The 21,251-nt window shown below is 47.0% G+C and overlaps 1 protein-coding gene across 2 annotated transcripts; it reads left to right on the top strand.

Annotated features, from left to right (window-relative positions):
* The first annotated feature begins 3,767 nt into the window (after window positions 1–3,767).
* On the top strand, window positions 3,768–12,982 carry LOC120679196. 2 transcript variants are annotated; one of them, XM_039960726.1, is made up of 14 exons: window positions 3,768–4,133; window positions 4,796–4,895; window positions 5,033–5,160; window positions 5,397–5,580; window positions 5,681–5,793; window positions 7,268–7,351; window positions 7,427–7,475; window positions 7,560–7,651; window positions 8,057–8,186; window positions 8,329–8,405; window positions 8,496–10,132; window positions 11,230–11,586; window positions 11,671–12,407; window positions 12,528–12,982. In XM_039960726.1, exons 1-13 carry the CDS (start codon window positions 4,105–4,107, stop codon window positions 12,207–12,209), a joined length of 3,519 nt encoding a protein of 1,172 aa, XP_039816660.1. In that variant the 5' UTR covers window positions 3,768–4,104; the 3' UTR covers window positions 12,210–12,407; window positions 12,528–12,982. The 2 variants fall into 2 exon arrangements, with proteins under 2 accessions (XP_039816660.1, XP_039816661.1); XM_039960727.1 differs by having other exon boundaries at window positions 3,781–4,133; window positions 12,555–12,967.
* The last annotated feature ends 8,269 nt before the right edge of the window (window positions 12,983–21,251 follow it).

Genomic DNA, 21,251 nt, shown 5'->3' with positions numbered 1-21,251 from the left:
GGCCGCCCAGTGCCGCCGCCCCACGACAAGCATAGCACCCCTGGGGCCCTCCACGTGCACGCACACCGTGCCGCTGCCCGAGCCGTCTTTTCGCCCCGGCCTCGCCGCCCGCGCCGCCGCCGCGTCGCGACGCCGGGCGCCATTAAAGCGCCCCGCGCCGCTCGCCGGCCTCCTCACCGGCGCACGCCACCCTCCACCGCCTCGCTTGCTCTATAAAAGGGGGCCCCCGCGAAGCTCCCCGCCTCCCACAAGCAACACCGCCGCCTCCAGCCCTCTCCCAAGCTACACAGCGCCGCCGCCACACCCCTTTCCGCCCGTCGCCGCCGGTCCGCGTGGCCAGACCTTCCCACTCCACCACAGCCTGAACCGAGGTAGGCATTAAGAGCCCTCGGGACTCCCTTCTCCTTTTCCCCAAGTCCGGGCCGCCGACGAGCTTCGTGGCGCCGTCCCCACGCCCGCCGCCGCCCGCCACCGTGGCGCCACCTCCACGGACCTCCTCCATTCGAATTAAGGAGGGGATTCGACCTCCCATGGGCCCACCTTCCTTTTCCCCTGACCCGGGCCGCCGCCATGACCGGGGCCGCCGGCGAAGGCCGCCGCCGGCGCCCTGGGAGCGCCTCCCCTGTTCTGCGGGATGGAGGAAGGGGAAGGAAAGGGCATTTAGCCCAAAAGCCCCTCCCCTTTCCTTTATTTTTGAAAGAAACCCTCCACCCTTTTTGCCCTTTTGCAGAAACAACCCCCGCCCCTAATATATTTGCAAATAAACCCTCTTCCAGTATAAACTTAATTTCAAATAGACCCCTGATCTCTCCAAGATAACCCAAAAGCTTCCAAAAATTACAAGCAGACCCCTGTCTACTCCAGATTATTCACAACCAGGTCCCTGGCCCCTTAACCAACCCACGAACCTTTATAAAACCTATCATTTTATGTACCAAACGAGCTCTAATTAACCCGAAACTTTTACCACGCCACTCATAACCAAATCTTGGCCATGCCATTAGGGAGACACTCAAAAATGCCACTTCTATCTCCATATTTTATGTGATTCCGATTCGAGCTCAACGTTAGAACTTGTTTTGATTGGATGCTTGTTATGTGTGCTGTAGACCGCGGAGTGAACGAAGGAGAGCCCGTCAACGAGCAGTACTGTGAGCAGGAGAACGAGGATCAGTTCCGCGACCCCGAGCCCGAAGGACAGGACTTCCCCGAAGGCTTCGAAGACGGCAAGTTCAATCCCATCCTTTGATGCATGTTTCTGTCCTAGTTTTTATAAACACAACCCAATGGCCTGTTTTATAAAGTCGCATATGTTTTACTTGCATGAAAACACGGTTGGATAGCCACCCCTTGATTTGTGATGACCATTCCTTGACCACCTAGATTAATGTCTGATTTTGCTCGGACGTTAATCGATATTAGAACGCTTAGGACTCTACTCTTAATATGATTTATTTGATAAAGAAAATGTGTGCGTGTGGGAAGGGATAAAATGTGGATTTCGAAAGATGAGTATGGACGAGATGGACGGCATTTCTGTGTGATTTGCCGATTGGTGTGCTTGTGCCTGTGTGGCAGAGCAAGGAGGAAGATATCCATCTTGTCGTGTCTAAGGACCGAGTTGGTGTGTCATCTCACCTAACTCAATTATCGTGCAAACCACTCGACCGTTGAATGGGCAACGGCGTAGCATAAATCCCACTAGTTGGTGTGGTAGCCATCAGGAGAGCTGAGAGCAACGGGTAACTAAGGAAAAGGGATAAGCCCGAGTGACTTATGCCCGGTTATACCTAAGTGAACGATCAATGACCCCTTGGTGCATCCCGTGATGGCTAGTCAGGCTTAGCTATGGTGGGTAATGGCTATGTTGGGATCTACACCAACACGACGGTGTTCGAGTTGTGGTATCCTACTTGTGGGTAAAGTTGCACACCTCTGCAGAGTTAAGAATCTATTCGAATAGTCCGGGCCCACGGTATTGGGCGAGTTATGGTGTGGTCACATAACTAGTGTTTCTTTGGGATGGGCTGATGTGAGTTGTTTTGGAATTGGTTCCGGCTGTTGTGCCGTGTGCTACGACGGACGGGGAGTCCGGTAGCAGTTTTAAAACCTGAACTCTGTGTTACTGCAAAAATTGATTTCTAAAAGGTTTTTCGTAAAATAAACCCCGGCATAAAATGTCGTTTTTCTGCAAATTAAACCGTAACCTTATCCTTGATTTACCTATGCATATTATTCTGTTATAACCCCCTCCGTGGGTGTGGTTGGACTTGCTGAGTACGTTTGTACTCACCCCACTCTTACTTTTTACAGAAGAAGACCCGGACTTCGTACCAGACGACGCCGAGTAGGGTTATCGTTCTACACCCAACCTTGCCTGTGGAACCGGCCCTGTTGAGATGCCTCCGCTGTCGCAGTACTCTGAGCCCGTAGTAGACCCTATGTGGTTCGCGGTCTGGTGTTATGTCGTAGCTTGGTTAATTATTATTATCATCTGTATCGAGTGTCCGCCAAGGTTTGTAAGGTTTTGAACCATCTGATGTAATAAATGTGGCATCAGCCTCCTGGGACTGATGTTTTGTATCACATTTAAGTCTTCTCTTATGAGGGGACGCTTCACGCGGCGAGGGGAACACCTGCCTTCCAATCCGGTGCCGGTGGTGGCAGAGCAACGGTGCGTTGCCCCCTGCAGGCTCCCGCGGCGGCGGCCCCTGCAGCCTCCCGCGTCGGCTTCCGCGGCGGCGGCCCTTGCAGCCTCCCATGGCGGCTCCCGCGGCGGCGCTCCCCAGTCGCGCCGGGACGGCGGGCTCCAGTGCCGGCGGCGGTAGAGCAGGGGTGCGATGCCCGCCCGCTCGCCCGGCCCTCGCGCGGCGTCCGGCCGTTCCCTCCCTGCGGCGCGCGGCGAGGTGAAAACGGGTCCGCTCGTCCAATTTCGGTGCGACGGGGTGGGGAAAACGGGATGCTTCAGCCGGATGAGTATGAGACGTTCGATTTGTTTTCGGCGGCTCAGGTTTCCCCAATGTTACGTGTTGACATGATGTGGTGATGTCACTGAATCCAGGTCCCTCTGCATCTGCCTGCGCGGCTGCGCCTCCTCACCTCTTCTTCCTCCACCACCGCACACAACATCTCCCCTGTTCCTGGCCCTGCTGCCCAGGGTTCACCAAACCGGCCGGAACCGGTCCGGTTACCGCGGTTACCGGTCTAACCGGCCCGGACCGGTTCCGGCCGGTTTTAAACCGGCCCAAATTCAAATTTTAAATTTGAATTCTAAAAAATGGAAAAATCCCAAAAAAATCTTAAAAATACTTCAAGTTGCGACGAATTTAATGATGTCAAATTTTTTCAAATATTCGTTCATTTAGTATACTTTGCGAGCATTTGAAGTTAAACAAAAAAAATGTGCATACAAAAGTATACAAATACAATGTAAAAGTAGTAAAAAAGGGTTGGAGGGTTCATTTAGGCTAAAACATGTTATACAAACATTCATTTAGTATACTTTGCGGATATTTGAATTTAAACAAAAAAAGAAAAAAAATTGAATTTAGCGTGTTACCAGTCAAACCGACCGGTAACCGGTCAAACTGGACCGGTAAACCGGTCTAACCGGCCGGTTAGCCGTTCGAAACCGGTATAACTACGGGTTTTAAATTTAAATTTGAGTTTGACCGGTTTTTACCGGTAACCGGTCAAACCGGACCAGTTAGCCGGAACCGGGCGCCGGCGGTTCGGTCCAAACAGTCGGATAAAAAAACCCTGCTGCTGCCTAGCCTGCCCAGCGCCCCACCGCACGCACGGAAGTCGGAACTCGGAAGCCCACTCATTATTTCGTCCGACCTCGACCCCTCTCCATCCACTCGCCGGATTCGTCGACTGGAGTTGAAATCCGATCCCGCCGTCGCGCCCCGACCGCCGCCTCTTGCCCCGTCGAGGCGTCCCGTCAGCCTGGCCCCGCACCACCGCTCGGCGAGCCGTTTTGACTCGCCTGAACACCGGCGAGGCGGCGATCCCTCTCTATCCTCATCGCCCCCCTGCCCCTGCGCTCCCCGTCGCGTCGCCGTCGCCGCCGGCCTCGATTGGAGTTAGAAGTCAGATAGGAGGATGGATCGCCACCTGCAACATCAACTCAGGCACGCAATCCTCTCTCTCTCTCTCTCTCTCTCTCTCTCTCTCTCTCTCTTGCGATTTCTCCTTTTTGGTGTTGGATTGGATTGGACTGCTGGACTTGAGCTCCGATTCGTGGCGGGAGGGGGCTGAGTAGCGCGGTAGGGTGCAGGGTGCAGAGCAGCAGGTCCACAGGATTGGGGGCGCAGCGCGGCCGCGGAGGTGAGGGACGCGTCGTCGCACAGAGAGGAGCGCGAGATGTTGACGAAGTCGTGTCAGATCGATCGGCTCGGGAGTCGAACGTGTTCACGATGGCCTTTTTGACGGGAGAAATCCTGTGCTAAATCTGTAATCGCAAAGGAATTAGTGGTGCGAGGGCAAAACGTCGGTGCGAAAATCCACATAGCAGCTTTATGAAATCAGCTTTGAAGCATTGGGCCCTTTTTCCCTCCTGATATATTTCTAGCTGTAGATTTAGGTTTTATGATTGATTTGTTAGAATTGGACAAAGTTCGATGACCTCTGTTTCCTGGACGCTTAAATGTCTGATTTATTTCTTTTGTGCTTAAATATTTGGGATCTCAAGCTGCTGATACAATAGCTTCACAATTTGATTACAGTCGGTCTGGGGTTTCTTCTTCTTCAGCGGGATTCTAACAGCTCTTCCTTCTGACTTCTCATCAATCAGTACTACCATGAGCGATGATGGAGACCATACCTGCCCGCTCTGTGCCGAGGAGATGGACATCACTGACCAGCAGCTCAAGCCATGCAAATGCGGATATGATGTATGTATATCAATAATCCTCGTATCCGATCAATCAAACTGTATGCCTTTGCTGTTGCATAGACACAACCACTATGAGCTCAAGCAGCTAATTGCCATTTACTCATTTATTTTCTTGTTTATGTACCAACTCTTCAGATTTGTGTCTGGTGCTGGCACCATATCATAGACATGGCTGAGAAGGAGGAGATAGAGGGCCGTTGCCCTGCATGTCGCACTCCCTACGACAAGGACAGGATTGTCAAAATGGCTGCCACTTGTGAGAGGTTCGTCACAAACTTCAGCAGCCATGCTTTCTTTCACCCTCCTAATGCTGCTGTTCTTATCAATCAATTTGTGTTTTACTTCTACAGACTATAGCATTTGGGATTGCCCTTTTATCATGCGAAACATGCGAATATAAATCCTTCCAGCTTTTATTTCAGTTCAGTTAAAATTACCCACTTGTGAAAGTTGTATTGTAATAGCAACTTCCAGCTTATGTTCATTTTCATGGAAACAGGACGGTGGCAGAGAAAAATGCAGAGAAGAAGCACAAGACCCAAAAGGTTAAGCCAAAGGCGGTGGCGGCAGCAGCAGCAACAACTTCTAGCATAGAAGCTAAGAAGCATCTGGCTGGTGTCAGGGTTATCCAGAGGAATCTGGTGTACATAGTTGGACTACCTGCACATTTGTGCCATGAGAGTGTGAGCACCACATCATTATTCACAATTAGATACATCCAAGCTATGCTACATGTTTAAATTTTAGTTCTCATACCAACACTACAATTATTTTTTGTTTTAGGTTCTTGAGCGTAGGGAATACTTTGGACAATATGGGAAAGTTTTGAAGGTTTCAGTTTCCCGTCCTACTGGACCTCCTTCCCAGCAGGCATCAGCAAACAACAATATTAATGTGTATGCCTCTTTGAACCTCATGTTGTACATTCATGATCCGTTCTTGCTTCATATACAGAGAACCAGTTTGATTAATCAAATAGTTATCCTCCACATTATGCAATTGCATGCTTCAAGTTTGAATGCTTCATTGTCATGCTAGAGCATTAGTATTATAAGAAAGTAAATTGAGACTAAAATTGTATTTGGCGGTTTTCTACTGAACTTGTTGAAAAAGATGACAATTATATCCGTATTCATTTTAAGGTCTTACCTACTTAGTAGTGTGACTTGCCTATGGCCACCTGATTTATATAGCCATATCTGAAAGTAATATCAGTTTCCTCTTGCCAACATAAGGAGAAATATCTCTTTATTGGTGTGATTTCTGGGAGTTTCAGATAGATGCAAAGCATCTTTTCAGCCAGTGCTTGATTTCTGCATCATCGATGACAGACCTACCTGATTCTTCTGGATGGTACAATCCACTGGATCTGGGCTAAGATTAAACCCGATCCTACATGTGTAGATATAGAATAGAGGAATTTCTTAAAATGAGATGGCAGTTTTTTTATTTGGTTCGAGGGCTTTGTTGGTTTCCTGGCAATGTAAGATATCTTCTTTGGTTTCTGGGCGATTTCAAAGAGAGTTGCTAGACATATTCTGAAGAAGTGTTATGCCAGCAATATGAATTTTAGAATAACTTGAAGAATAAAATTGAGGCCTCTGGAATATGTCATTATGTGTACTCAGCAATATAGTACCTCACCGTTTTTGCTTCATCAGTATAGAAATTACTGTTTCGGTTGAAGTTTGCATGCTTGCAACATGTGTAACACACTGTTTCTCTTCAATATTTTCTTTACATAATTTCTTCCCATGCGTTGGTATGTTGCTGTGACTTCTTGGTTTAGCTATGCTTATACATGGCATGCAGTTACATAAACCAATTAGTTTTTGTTATAGTATATTAGGCAACTCCGGATATGGTTAGTTTAGGATTGATTGTAATCCCAGGATAACCTTCCTTATCTCAAGGAGAGGCTGCTTACCCTCCAAGCCATGTACTCCTATATAATCAGTCCAAGGGGCTCAAGCAATACATCCCACGCATTATACCCAAGATAATCGTGGTCCTAAATTGTTTAAGAACCTTGGGTATTATCTTTTTCTGTGTTGTTGCTACAAATTACTAACATTCACATAACTTGTGTTGCTTTCAGCGAAAGGGTCTAAGCTTTGACCACCAATACCTTTTGATATAGTTAGATCGAATATTGAAAATGATATATGCATATTTGTCTTGAATGTAGTTTGTAAATATGTTACAATAGAGACATGCAGTTAAAGGTACACATTGGTGACAGTGTGGAAGTGTGGGAGTTTAAAACATCATTTATTTGTGATGGCTGGCAGTGATTTGTTTGTATAAGAGTTCGATTCAGAAGTTCTGCTCTCGTTTAAACAATGACTGATTACTGTCAAATGTGTACAGATATATTACTTATGCCAAAGAAGAGGAGGCCATCCGTTGTATTCAAGCTGTACACAATTTTGTTTTGGAAGGGAAAGTTTTAAGGTTAGCTTCTATACTTTGTTCTCTTCCAGAAATTTTACATGATGTGGTAACTATAATGGTTGTTGACTGCTGCAGAGCATGCTTTGGTACTACGAAATATTGCCATGCATGGCTGCGGAACATGGTATGACTGTTGCTTCATTCTGATAGCTTTGTTTTCTAGTACTCTACCTAATCCTCTCATCCTGAATTTTTCTTGACTTTCCAGACATGTGGGAATCCAGATTGTCTCTATTTGCATGAAGTAGGTGTTCAGGAGGATAGTTTCACTAAAGATGAGGTCATCTCAGCATATACGAGGTAGTACTGAGCTATTTTAACATATGTTCTGGAACTTCAGTTTCTTGTTCTGCTTTTTTTCACTCAGTGTAGCCCTAAGTTACTGTGCCAGTCCTGGCTAATGCTTTCCTTCTCTGCGTGCACAACTTGTGCATTAATTGTGGCTCCGTTTGGTATCGCGGTTGCTTTTTAAAACCACCATTTATGTTTCCACTTTTGTTTATAGTAGTTACTCCTAGTCCCTTGTATGTTATACAAGCAAAATCTTACTATGCATAAGCTGTTGGTATTCTGTGTAAAATGGTATGGCTGCTTCAGTTTGGATGTTTAATATGTTAAGTACTGTTTTGATAACTCCCTGTGTGCTAAAACAATTTTCATAGTATCAATTGATACTTTCCATTCACTCTTCTACATTCCTATCAGGACTAGGGTCCCCCAGATGGCATCCAGTGTTTCGCAAAGACGTGCAGGCACTGTACTGCCTCCTCCAGCTGATGATTTCTCTTACAGTGCGGTGGTATCAGCCAAGCATACAATCAAGAATGGAACACTTGTATGTTTTTTATGCTGAAATTTCAAAATTCATTTGAAGACATGTTTTTTAAGTTTCATGCTGCTTTCCAGTGTAGGTTCATCTGTTGTATTTTCTTATGTGTTGGCTTACATACTGCATTCAATGGCCTTTTTGTCTGCAGAATACCAACCACCAGCCCAGACTTTCACCTCCAAATAGTAGTTCTGGGAGGTCCACGCTTCCACCAGCTTCCTCATGGTATGGTACCTCTAGGAGTGCTCCGCTATCTTTCACTATATATTGAAAATGAGAACCGTGTCACTGATTTCCCCCCTTATCTATGTGCAGGGGGCATCGTGATTTGAATGCCAGGACAACAGCTAATGGGGTGACATCAACACAGTCTCAAACAAAATCAAAATCAGAGCCACAAATTAATTCATTTTCTAGTTCTTCAACTATTGCAAGTACAATAATACCTTCTTCCTGGAATGATGATACAAGTACAGCGCCAAAAATGTCTGAAGGAAGGCAAGTGTCAGAACAAGATAGTGCATCCAAAACCATAGAGCCATATAAGCCTGGTATTGTGAAGGAATCACATTCTCTATCATCACTGGACATAGACTTCTCCACAATACCTTCAGCTTGGAATGATGATGACATTGTAGTGTCAGATGACATGTCAAAAGGAAGCGAGGAAATTCAAGCTGCGAAAGAAAATGGAAAGCTAACCCATCTAGCGTCCAAGTCGCCAATATCACCTAAGAAAGACTTGACAATGAACATTACCAGCAAACATCCTTCAGATTTTGCATCAGATCTAGCAATTTCGAAATCAGATGTAAAGACTGGTGATGGTGATAGCTCAGTTGCCAAGATTACTCCTAAAAGCCCTACTTCAGCTGATGTAAACTGCCAAACTTGTCTTGCTGCTGATGAGAAAATACTAGAGGATATTGGCCCCAGGGAGACTGACATTGAGAAGCTTTCTGTTCAGATATCTTTAGTAAAGTTAAATGGCAATGATGAGGTTCATCATATGGCAGGAAATCAAAATCATCAACCAGATGCAATTCCATGCACGTCTGTTATTGTGCCCATAGGTCAGAATTTTGACAGAGGCCAATCTCATATGAAGCTTGATGAGCTCCTACATTCAGAAAATAAGGATATGGTTCTCTCTAGTCAATATGGTTCTGATAACCATCTTGATTGGACTTCAAAGCAACAAAGTTGTAGTGCTACTTCATTAAATGATATAGAAAATTCCACAGCGATCACTGACAAACTTCATAGTAGGTTGATGGATGGTTCAGACCAACCATCATATTCGTCATTTGCCGGGTTTTCTAAAACATTAGGCACTTCACTGTGGAATGATACAGAAAGTAACCCTACATTGATGATTGGTACTAGAACTTCTTCCCAGATGCAGTGTGGGTTTTCTTCAATCGATAAGCCTCGTGCCTTGTTAAATGGAGATCAAGATGGGCGAGGGACTGTATATGCACCTGGTAATGTTTCTGGACATCCTGGAATGGGAAGTCATCAGCCTGGTGCAATGGGTTCAGTAAGATCTGGTAGTGTAGGAAGTTACGACAAGACCATAAGTGTAAATAAGGATGAGAGCAGAATAATTTCTGATATGTTTTCATCAGAGTTTAATCTGTGGGATGATTCATTTTCACCTGCTAACAATTTTGTTAGGATGCTTAGAGAATCTGAAAATAATGATGTCCCTTCCACCGTGCCTTCATGGAAATCAGGATCTGGCAGCAGAGAGTCCAGATTTTCGTTTGCTAGACAGGATAACCAAGGACACTTAGATTCATCTCTCAGAAACTGTGCTAGTGATCAAAATTTTAGTTTGCTACCCCAGATTTCTCAGGGAAATTTTTACCAGAATGGCTGTGCATTCCAATCCCTGGAGAATGATCCTTCCAATAACAACTCTCTTGCTATGTCAGATATGGCAACTACTGGTGAGTACTACCTTTTCACTCTGTACCTGATTGGCAAAATGATGAGTACTGTAATTGAATGTTCTTGTTCTGTTGTTTCACTTTTTTCATTCAACATTGGTGAGAATATTCTGACTCATGCAAATGGATGTTGATCTATCTTTCTATCCTATAATCTTAACAACAAACAAGGCCCTCTTTAATTAGAACCATTTGATGGCCTTAGCCAAAACAGTGTTTGTTAAGCTAGAGAGACACCTCACGGGTGCAAAACCTGCCTTGCCCACACTCTACACAAAACAAATGTGGATGCTGTTGTAACCGTTAAATTACTCTTCTATGAGTCTTAGCAGTTTGGATTTTAGGAATTTGAAACTGCATGCAAACATAAACAACTACACCTTTTGCCAAATGCCTCTGACTTGTTACAGTACTCATCTGAATATCCAAATTCCAATGCACCTGTAACTGCATGTCAGCAAGGCTGCAAGCACAAACAAAACTCCATAATTGCCTGAATCTTGCACTTTTTCAATAAGTATACGCCCTGTGCATCAATACTCACTGACGGCCCTGGCTTGATCAACTCTGTGCTTTGGTTCTCAGCCAACAAGCCCCGGTCTCTGGTGAGTATTAAGTGCATATTAAGTGCCGTTTGGTTTTAAAACATTTGCAGGGTAGCATTTGCTATTTCACAGATTTTGGAGCATAGGCAAGATCTATGTTGTACCCCTAAAGTTTTTTGTGCTAAATTCAATATTTGAAGTGACACATATGGTGTATTTACAAAGTTCATATGTTTATAGAACTCTGGAATATTGTTGCTCAAGTGATAAAGGATAACAAAAAAATCATCTACAAAATATTCTCGGTAGATTTTTGCACATCATGGTATGACTAGGTCAACGTATGCCATGAGATTAATGTTCAGGAACAGGTTGCTTCATGGTCATGTATAAAACTGTAACAAGTCGAGGCTAATATTTTATAGAGCTTATTCAAGTTGAGGGGTGGGTGGATTGATGTATTGGTGGTAATTCTGTAATTTTGATGCTTTCATCAGTGATAAGTTTGTGTGCTTATGAAGTTGTGTGCTTATGAAGTACTTGCTCTCTCAGGCTCATCAAGATCCAAAATATCTGCACCCCCAGGATTTTCAGCACCAGCAAGAGTCCCGCCTCCTGGATTTTCTTCTGGATTTCCTTCCCAGGATGGTCTGAATCCCCCTCCTGGGTTTTCCTCTGGAATTTCATCTCTGGAAGTGTCTAAGACCCCACTGAGATTGACTTCTCCATTTTCTTCTGGATTATCATCTCAGGATGGGCCTAATCCTCCTTCTAGAACGTTTTCTGCATTTTCTTCTGGACTTTCATTACAGGATGGGCCTAACCACCCTTCTAGATTCCCTTCTGCATTTACCTCTGGATTTTCATCACGGGATGGGTCTAATCAGGTGTATGGCTCAATGTACCCAGGTTTGTTTACTTTCTCAATATCTCTGTTTGCCTTTTCTCTCAAAACAAGTTCGACTTCTTATACCTTTTTGCGGTTCTTGACAGAAACTCTTCTCCGGGATAATGCTTTAGGCGGCAACAGTAATCATTATCAAGTTCCGTTTGGTAGGCACACAAATGACATAGAATTTAATGATCCTGCCATACTGGCCGTGGGGAAAGGGCGGATGCCTGGAACTGGTGATTCAGGGCTGGAGATGAAAAGTACTCATGCTTTTCCAGCCCACTTGCAAACATCAAATAATGATCCAAGGTTTCAGTTACGGATGCAACCGAATGTGCAGTCTCATCAAAACTTGAGATTCACTGACCATATGCATGATGCCTTCAATCCTATGAACGATAATTATCTGGCATCCAGATTTTTACAGCAGAGCCATGGTCCTGTATCCCCTTATGCGCAGATGCCACAACAACCCAGAAACTCACAGCTTACAAATGGTCACTTGGATGGGTGGAGTGATTTGAGACAAGGGAATAACAACCTTATGTCAGACATGTCGAGGATGCTATATCCAAGTGAAGTGAACAACTTGCACATGCTGGGTTCAAATGATATCTATACCAGAGCCTTTGGAATGTGATTGTCTCGTGGTAGATGTGTGACTTTGAGCTTGCATGTTCTAACTTGGGGTATTTGTTGAGCTGTGAAAATATCTGGTTGCGCAGCATATAGTTTACCCAAGGGTGGATAGTGGTGCTGTGCTCAGGAGCTTGCATGTGTGTTTTTATTGGTGTCGAAGTTTACAGACATGAACCTTCCAGACCTTTGAAACTACCAGGTATGCATGCCATTGATTAGTTTTTTTTTCTAGGAAAAAACCCATAGGAAATCAGCTCCTCTACGTATTGGTGCACAAACATGGTGCTGATTTCCCTTTGGTTTATTGGCTGATGATCAGGTTCTTTCTCTTTCATGATATATGAAGCGAGTGAAAAGAAAGATGCATCAAGAAGAGCAAAGCAGTTTGAAGTAGATTAAGAAGAAGCTAATGTGGCTTGGCCTGATTTGGTGATACATTGTGCTTTCTTCGTACATCATGATATCTCCCTCGTTTCCTTTTCTGTTGGTGCACAAAAGCCTAGCCGGAGCCGAGTTGGGGTTTGTTTGGTTAGTGTCTGGCTGGCTAGTACATGCGTGTTGTGTAGACTTTTGGTTTGCTGTTGTCACACCCTGAGTTACTGACCAGAGTGGGGGAGGGAAATAGCTGTTACTGGGGTGCGAACTGCGCGGCGCTGTTTACTAGAAGAGTCGTGTAGTTCGATTTGTCAGGTCGTGTAAATAGACTTTTGGTACTCAATTCTTGGCTCTCTTTTGAGCAGTAGAAAGAAATGTGACACAGATCGCAGACGAAGAGCATGTGTGGTGTGCTATAACTGAAGAGAGCACAATTGATGCGATGAATTGTGGATTCGTGTTTGAGAGAGGGTAGGTTTTTTCTGCCACTTCGGCCCTTGCTGAGAATCGGCCGGGTGACGAAGTCGAACCTCGAGCCTTGACTGGGCATGGGGCTGTTGCCAGCAGCACCAAACAGGCATACATGCTGAGACGCCGGCCGGGGGCAGGCAGCGCACGTCTGGTGTCCCGGAGCTCCGGCTCCGGACACCGCCAGGCAAGGACCTGCGTGCGTTGGCATCGACGTGGATGAAATGGCCTCTAGTCGGCTAGCCTGTCCGGCAGATGGCATTTCCTCGTGCCTCCCAGAATTCCAAAAGACCAAAACATACAGCTACTACACGGCGCGAACGTAGAACGCGCAATGGTACTATGGTAGCGCCGAGCATGTAGCCACATAGGTACCACGGCGAGCCAACCATACCGGCGGTGGCCACCTGCATATTGACGGTTAGCCGCCCGGCGCCGTCGACCAACAATCTTCCCGCTAGGGGCTTGCGCCGCTTAGAAACCCTAGTTTCGGGATCATCTTCGTGCGTGCTGCACTCTCTGTGGCTCGCACCGGCGGTGTCCACCTGCATATTGACGGTTAGCCGCCCGGCGCTGTCGACCAACAATCTTCCTGCTAGGGGCTTGCGCCGCTTAGGAACCCTAGTTTCGGGATCATCTTCGTGCGTACTGCACTCTCTGGGCACGGCACACCTTCCCTATTTGGGATCGCACCTTGTCCGTGATTTTCACGTGACATTTGTTTTCTCCTATCGTGGTTAACCGACATGGCGTCAGCAACCGGTGGAGACCAGGGAGCTCGTCAGGGGGGATCTGGAAAGGAACCAGAATCCGATCCGGGTGTGGCTGATCTGTTCGGGCGTTTGAACCTCACAGAGGTGGAGGGGGAGGTCGCCGCTTTTAGCGACGACGAGGATGATGCTGCGGTGGTGCAATGGGCGGTGGTCGGGAAGGTGCTTTCCCCGTCAACGATCCATGCGACCACGATAAAGGGTGCCATGAAACCGACGTGGGGCAATCCATGCGGGCTGAAAATCCGCTCAATTGGGGAGAAGTCGGACAACATGTTCATCGCTGAATTCGGTGACCAATTCGCAATGGAGCGGGTGCTGGAGGGATCACCATGGCTGGTTGGAAAACATGCAGTCATCCTCCGTGACTACGATGATAGACTGGTCCCATCGGAGATTGTCTTTGATAAGATCGATATCTGGGTATGCATTTTGAACCTGCCTTTGGGTTGGATGAATGCTCATCGTGGCTCTAGGGCTATGGGCCTCGTTGGTGACGTGAAGAAAATGGATGTGGACGTAGAAGGCAAAGCCAGCGGCCCCTTTCTTCGTGCAAGAGTTGCTGTTGAACTTGCCAAACCACTCAGGAGGGGAGTTCTCCTCAAAACTGATAGGGCGAAGCCACCAGACTGGTTTGATCTACAGTATGAGAAGCTGCCCTTTTTCTGTCACTCGTGTGGGATACTAGGACACGGGGATCTTGACTGTTCCACGCCGGCGCAGAGGAATGCTCTTGGCAAGCTGCCATATGATATCGGGCTGAGAGCACCGGAGGACAAGAAGAAGAAGATCCAAAGTCTGACACAGGCTGCGGCTGAGTCCTTTGGACATGCCAGTTCTTCATCGACTTCTCGCCAGCAGAACCGATCGTCTACAAAGGAAGGAAAGAGAGGGCCGTCTGCATCGGAAACAAAGGACACCGAACGTGATGAGCGGGAAGTTCAGTCCCCGCTGAAACGGAAGGAGCCAGAGAAGGAGGCCGGGAAGGAGAAGATGTCTGACCACACTCGACATAATCTTTTTAGCAGCAAGGAGGCGGAGAACAACCATAAGATCTACATTAAGAAACGTAAAGCCAAAGGACAAAATGTGGGCGTCACACCCCCTGTCCCCGCGGTGTCTATGGCAGAAGGGCCGACTCTAGTCCCAGCCGGCATAGTTCAGGCACGCCTCTCAGAACTTGCAGGAACACTAGGTGGGGGAGGGAAGAACTCGGAGGAACTCCCGAAGAAGCAAAGAGTTTCAACTAGTGCAAAATCGGCGGCGGCTGCGGATGGCAGTCCCCGCCGGGCACAATGAGTCTCATAAGTCTGAACTGTCGTGGCTGTGGGGAGGCTGCGACAGTTCGTGAAATCCGCTGCATAGCGGATAGTTACAACCCCTCGATGATGTTCCTGTCAGAAACGAAAATGAGTCGTCAATGATCGGAGGATCTGAAATGGCGACTAGGTTTTCACAATGCGATTGGAGTCAGCTCTCTGGGACTTAGCGGAGGACTGGTTCTACTTTGGAAAAATGGGGTCACAGTGAACCTCAAGTCTTACTCGAAGTTTCACATAGATGTGTGGGTTTTGGAGGAAGATGGCAAGGTCTGGCGCTTCACTGGATTCTATGGTGAATCGGTGAGGACGAGACGGAGGGAATCATGGAGTATGTTGCGATTCCTGAGGAACCAGGCGGATCTCCCGTGGCTATGTGTGGGTGACTTCAACGAAATCCTGCACGTAGAGGAGCAAATGGGAGGAAACGATCGCGAGGAGTGGTGCATGAGTGGTTTCCGCGAGGCAGTAGAGTATTGTGGCTTCTCAGATTTGGGCTACAGGGGGCTACCGTTCACATGGGATAATCGAAGAGAGGGATCTCATAATATTAAGGTGAGACTAGATCGTGCCCTGGGTAATGAATCATGGTTGGATCTTTTTGGCAAGTCTACTGCCACCCATGTTCAGATAGTGGAATCAGACTATTGCGTAGTCTTTGTGCATGTTGTGCCAACAAGGATGCCTCATGGCGGTGGGAAAGCCTTTCGTTACGAGAACATGTGGCAACGCCACCATCGCTATGATGAGACAGTAGCGGGAGCTTGGAACAGTGGGTGCACGAGCTTGTGGGAGGTGAACGCAAATTTGGGGCACCTACAATCCACACTGATCCGCTGGGATAGAGAGGAGTTTGGCTCTGTCAGAGGCGAGCTGCGGCATTTGAGGAAACAACTTGAACTTATTAGGAGCCGAAACATTAGGTGTGGGCCGACACCAGAGGAACAGCGGATAATGACAAGATTGGCAGAAGTCCTAGCTAGGGAGGAAGCCATGGAGAAGCAGCGCTCTAGGGTGCAATGGCTGCACGAGGGTGACCGAAACACAGGCTTCTTCCAAGCCAAAGCGAAGCAACGGGTCAGGACAAATAAAATCATGGTGCTTCGCAGGCCGGATGGATCTCTTTGTGAGGCATAGGAGGAATTGGAAGAAATGGCTGCTACGTTCTACCAAAACTTGTTTATGGCGCAAGAGAACACGACACCTGAGTTGGTAACGCAGCATGTGCCAAGTAAAGTCACGGAGATGATGAACGAAGCCCTCACAGCCGAATATACAAGCGAGCAGGTCAAGAAAGCGGTTTTCATGATGCACCCGAACAAATCCCCGGGACCGGACGGATTCACGGCTGGCTTCTACCAACGCCATTGGGGACTGATCGGCCATGACATCACTACAGCGGTCCTCTCTTTTCTGAATGGAGGCGAGATGACGGCGGTGATCAACAGCACGGTACTTGTGCTGATTCCGAAGGTGAGAAATCCACAAGACCTTACACATTTTAGACCTATCTCGTTGTGTAATGTTTTGTATAAGATTTGCTCCAAGGTGATTGCCAATAGACTCTGACTAATTCTAGACAAGATCATCTCTGAGGAACAGTCTGCTTTTGTCCCAGGCCGCTTGATCATGGACAATGTCCTAGTGGCATATGAATGTATCCACTATCTGAAGCGAAAGAAACGGAAGGATGGTGCATGTGCAGTAAAGCTAGATATGGCAAAAGCCTACGACAGAGTGGAGTGGGCTTATCTTCGTTCTATTTTGCTCAAGCTGGGCTTTCATGAAAGTTTTGTGCAGCTTATCATGCGTTGTGTTCAGACAGTGACATTCAGAGTGAGGGGGAATGGGAAGTTGTCAAAAACCATTCATGCCCTCACGTGGCATCAGGCAAGGGGACCCTCTGTCACCATACCTTTTCCTATTATGTGCTGAGGGGCTATCAAGTATGCTGAAGAATGTTGGTCCCCAGTTCCTTGCAAGAGGTGTAAGGGTGGGAGTTCATTCTCCATGGATTTCCCACCTGCTCTTTGCTGATGATTGCTTGCTGTTTACACTGGCCTCGGAGAGAGGTAGCCAGAGACTAATGGACATCCTCAACTTATACCAAAGGGGCTATGGACAATTGGTTAACATGTCAAAATCAGCAATCTTTTTCAGCAATAATTGCAATGATTCAGACAAGGAAACTGTAAAACAATCGACTGGGATTCAAACCGAGGCTCTCTGTGAAAAGTATCTAGGCCTGCCTACTGCTGTTGGAAGAAGTACCAAGGAAGCTTTCGAAGCTATCCCGGCAAAAATCTGTGGGCTGATGAATGGATGGGGAGAGAATAGGCTCAGTTGTGCCGCTCGGGAGACATTAATAAAGTCGGTGGCGCAAGCAATCCCTACTTATTCAATTAGTTGCTTTGTCCTTGCACCCTCAACGTGTCAGAAAATCACGTCAGCCATTTCCAATTACTGGTGGAGTAGCGGAATTGATCGTAGAGGGATGCACTGGAGGAATTGGCCAGACATGTGTTTACCCAAATCTCAGGGCGGACTGGGATTCTGTGACATCAAGCATTTTAACCTGACGATGTTAGGCAAACAAGGATGGAGATCGACTAATGGTAACCCCTGAATCGCTGTGTGCCCGGGTGCTTAAAGGCAGATATTACCCAAACTGTGACTTCATGTCAGCTACAAAAAAGAAGGGCGCCTCTCATACTTGGCGTGCTATTCTAGCAGGCAGGAAAGCCCTTCAGATGGGTTGTATTAGGCGAATTGGAGATGGTACAACAACAAATATTTGGCGAGACCAATGGTTGCCAGGCGGTGTGGGCTTAAAACCTTTATGCCGTAAAGATGGAGCTGTGGCTGAACAAGTGGGTGATCTTCTCAGCTCGGATGGACTATCTGAGGGACCGAAACTAGCGACCAGAGGGGGGTGAATGGGAGCCGATCAAAATTTCTTCGAAATTTGAAACGTCGGCCTATGTCCCAAAATCACCGCAAGGCCTCGAACCTAGGTCAGCGAGAATAGCTATGGACAAGCTATCTCGAAGCAAAAGACCCAGTTCGCAGCGCGGAAGAAAAGGCGAGAGAAACTTCTCAAACTGCAGTGCCGCACACACAGACTGGTCTGACCGGTGCACTGGACCGGTCTGACCGGTCGGGCAGTTCAAATCCAGACTGACCGGTCTGACCGGTCTCGCCCACCGGTCTGACCGGTGTCATCCAGAAAACCCGCAAACAAACCTTCAAACCACGAATCTCGAGCAAACGAAGTCCAAATCCAATCAAACTTGGAGGAAAGCTTCGTAACTACCCCGTGAACATATCCACAAAAGATCTCACCCAAAAGATTCACGGATCGAGAGAAATCGAGGAAAGATCAAAGAGGATTGGGGTTTTCTCAAGAACACAAAATCGCCAATTCGTGAGAACTCATGATTCCAGGGGGTTTGGCACTAGGCTATATGCATAGGAATCGTTCCAAAGAGTTCATCAAACCACGAAATCAAGGATTGGTCTCCTCCAAACAAGAAACACACCAAAAGAGGAGAATTGAAGCCAAAACGCAAGAGAGAAGGGGAGGACGAGATGCTCAGCACACACAAGTGAATCTCAAACAAATTTCATCCATTAATCTCAGAGGAATTCACCTATACAAAGGCTAGAGCCATCCGCCCATCATCCACCCCCTAGATTGGAGAGAAAAGCTATAATCTAAACTCTCTTTGCGTTGGAGACCTTGGCCCTAACCTGAGCAGGGGGAAGGGGGAAGGAAAAACCGAAAAGGACTCAAGAGACTCACCCCCACGAACAGGTGAGGGGGACTTAAATACCCAGCTGCTGCGGCTAGACCGCTCAGACCGGTCGGGTCTGCAGCAGCCCTGTACAGTCCTCAATCAACGGTGGAGTTTCTTTCTTCGACCCGAAGTCTTCCCTGCGATGCCTCCACGTTGACGAAGATCCGGTCCGCGGTTTTGGAGGGTCCGCGAAACCCGGGTATGTGGTCGGATTTGAGAAAACCGCCAAAACTTCACGCGCGGGAAGATTCCCGCCTCCACGCCGTGGCCCTAGACGCCGTTCCTGCCTCGGCCTTCTGACGGCCCTAGACGCCGCCCGACGCCCGTCACCTCCTCGCCCGGAGCGAGGCCCTAGACGCCGTCGATGCCCGTCGCCTCCGCCAGTCCCGAGACCGACGCCTGTACCTCTACGACTTGGCGTCTTCAACCGCCGTCCGCCTGCTTGGTTTTGTGGCGCAAACCAAGAAACCCACCTTCCGTCGCCGCTTGCGCCCTCTTCCAGGAGTGGATGCCACAACTGCCGCCCGGCCCGAGCTCCTCCACAGCAACTCATCGTCGACACTCGACGCCCGTGTACCTGCAATCTAAAGACCAAGCGCACGATCACACCGCACGGTTGACAATTCACTTATCACAAGCAGGATAGAGTACTCAACATTTCTCAATCTCCCCCTTGATGAGTGCATTGTCAACACACCACCTGAAAGCAGAAAAGTGATAAAAAGAGAAGCAAGAAAGTGAAGAACTCAAGCAAGTGACAAAAAGCTCAGAAAGTCAAGAATAGTCACTTACTCAAGCACAAATCGATTCCCTAAGACAAGTGCAACGGCTCGACGCAATCGATCAAAAGCCAAAACATGACTCCTCAAAGACAGAGGTAACGCTCGACGCAGTCATGCTGGAAGTGGAAGGAAAACGAAGAAAACCAGGAGCCAGAAACAAGGCAGACACTCCCAAACCAAGGTTTTTCCCTCTCACAAGTGCAACTCTCCCAAAATGATGCACTCTCAAAGCCTTGTGCACAACAAGTTTTTCAAAAAATCAAACAAGTCTCCCCCTTGTTCGATCACTTCTCCCAAATTTTTTCCCCTTGTTGGCACATGCACACATCAAGTCTAAAAATACCTAAAGCTCCCCCTGAAGCTGAAACTCCCCCTGAACAGATGCTATGCAATGAATGCAATGCAGGAGGTGTAAGTGAAAGCATTCAGGGATACAATGATATGAACAACATCTAGTCACAAGCACGTGTGCATCTATAAACAAGAATTGCATCTAGCTCAACATGATATATCAAATCAGTCTAGAGCTAGGCAAGTTCAGTTTAGGAGAAATAAAAGCATCACCCAAGATCTAGCACTAACAAGTAGGGAATGGAAAGCAGTGCTAATCATACTCATACAGGTGATCCAAACTCAGCCAAAAGCATGTTGCAAAACATTCATTTTTCAATCAAATTATATCAATCAATTCTTAATGCCAGGGGTTGAAAGCTTGTCATGCTTTACTTAGCAACGAGGCCAAGCCTATGCCAAAAGACAATCAGAAGCTTAAAGCACTCGTTTCAGTCATGCACAGCCTTGCCCGGGTTCTCACAAGTGCAAAGTGAGCCGTCCCGAAAGCTCGATCAGTGCGACAAGCAATCCCACATGGATCTTTTCAATCCATTTCAAGAACAGTTCAAGCAATTTTATCAAATTTAGATCATTTCAAGTATTAATTGCTGAACGAAAGGCTACACTAGCATGAATAAGATAGCAAAGCATATCAACACGCCCTAACATGCTAGTAGCCAAGACAAGGTGATCATGTTTTCAGATTTTCAAATCAAAATAGCTTAAGTCAGATAATGTCATATACACAGTGGAGCAAGCTATACATGATCAAATTTATCAACTCACACTAGCAGGCACTAGAAGATCATAGCAATGTATACAAGAATGCTAGTGCAAGTGAGGCAATGCAAAATGCAAACATGTACAATGCATATGCACAATGCAACTGCCAAACCTAGAAAACGAAGAGAAGTACAAATAAAACCTACAAAGCTAACCAAAGAAAAGTCAGCGATCAAAAGGGGTAACAAACCCCGAGCTCCCCTCGCAAACGAGCAAATGTGTCCTGCTCAAGAGGTTTGGTTAGGATATCTGCAGTTTGTCTCTCTGAAGGGACATGGTTCAAGTCTATGTGGCCTCTCTCATGGTTATCTCGCAGGAAATGGAACCGGATATCTATGTGTTTGGTTCTGGAGTGTAGGACAGGGTTCTTTGCAATGCTAATAGCGGACATGTTGTCTAGAAAGATGGGAACCCTA

The sequence above is a fragment of the Panicum virgatum genome, chromosome 6N (genome assembly GCF_016808335.1).
Source record: "Panicum virgatum strain AP13 chromosome 6N, P.virgatum_v5, whole genome shotgun sequence".
NCBI lineage: Eukaryota > Viridiplantae > Streptophyta > Magnoliopsida > Poales > Poaceae > Panicum > Panicum virgatum.
The sequence above is the reverse complement of the archived record's forward strand: the minus strand, read 5'-3'. Positions and strand labels throughout refer to the sequence as shown.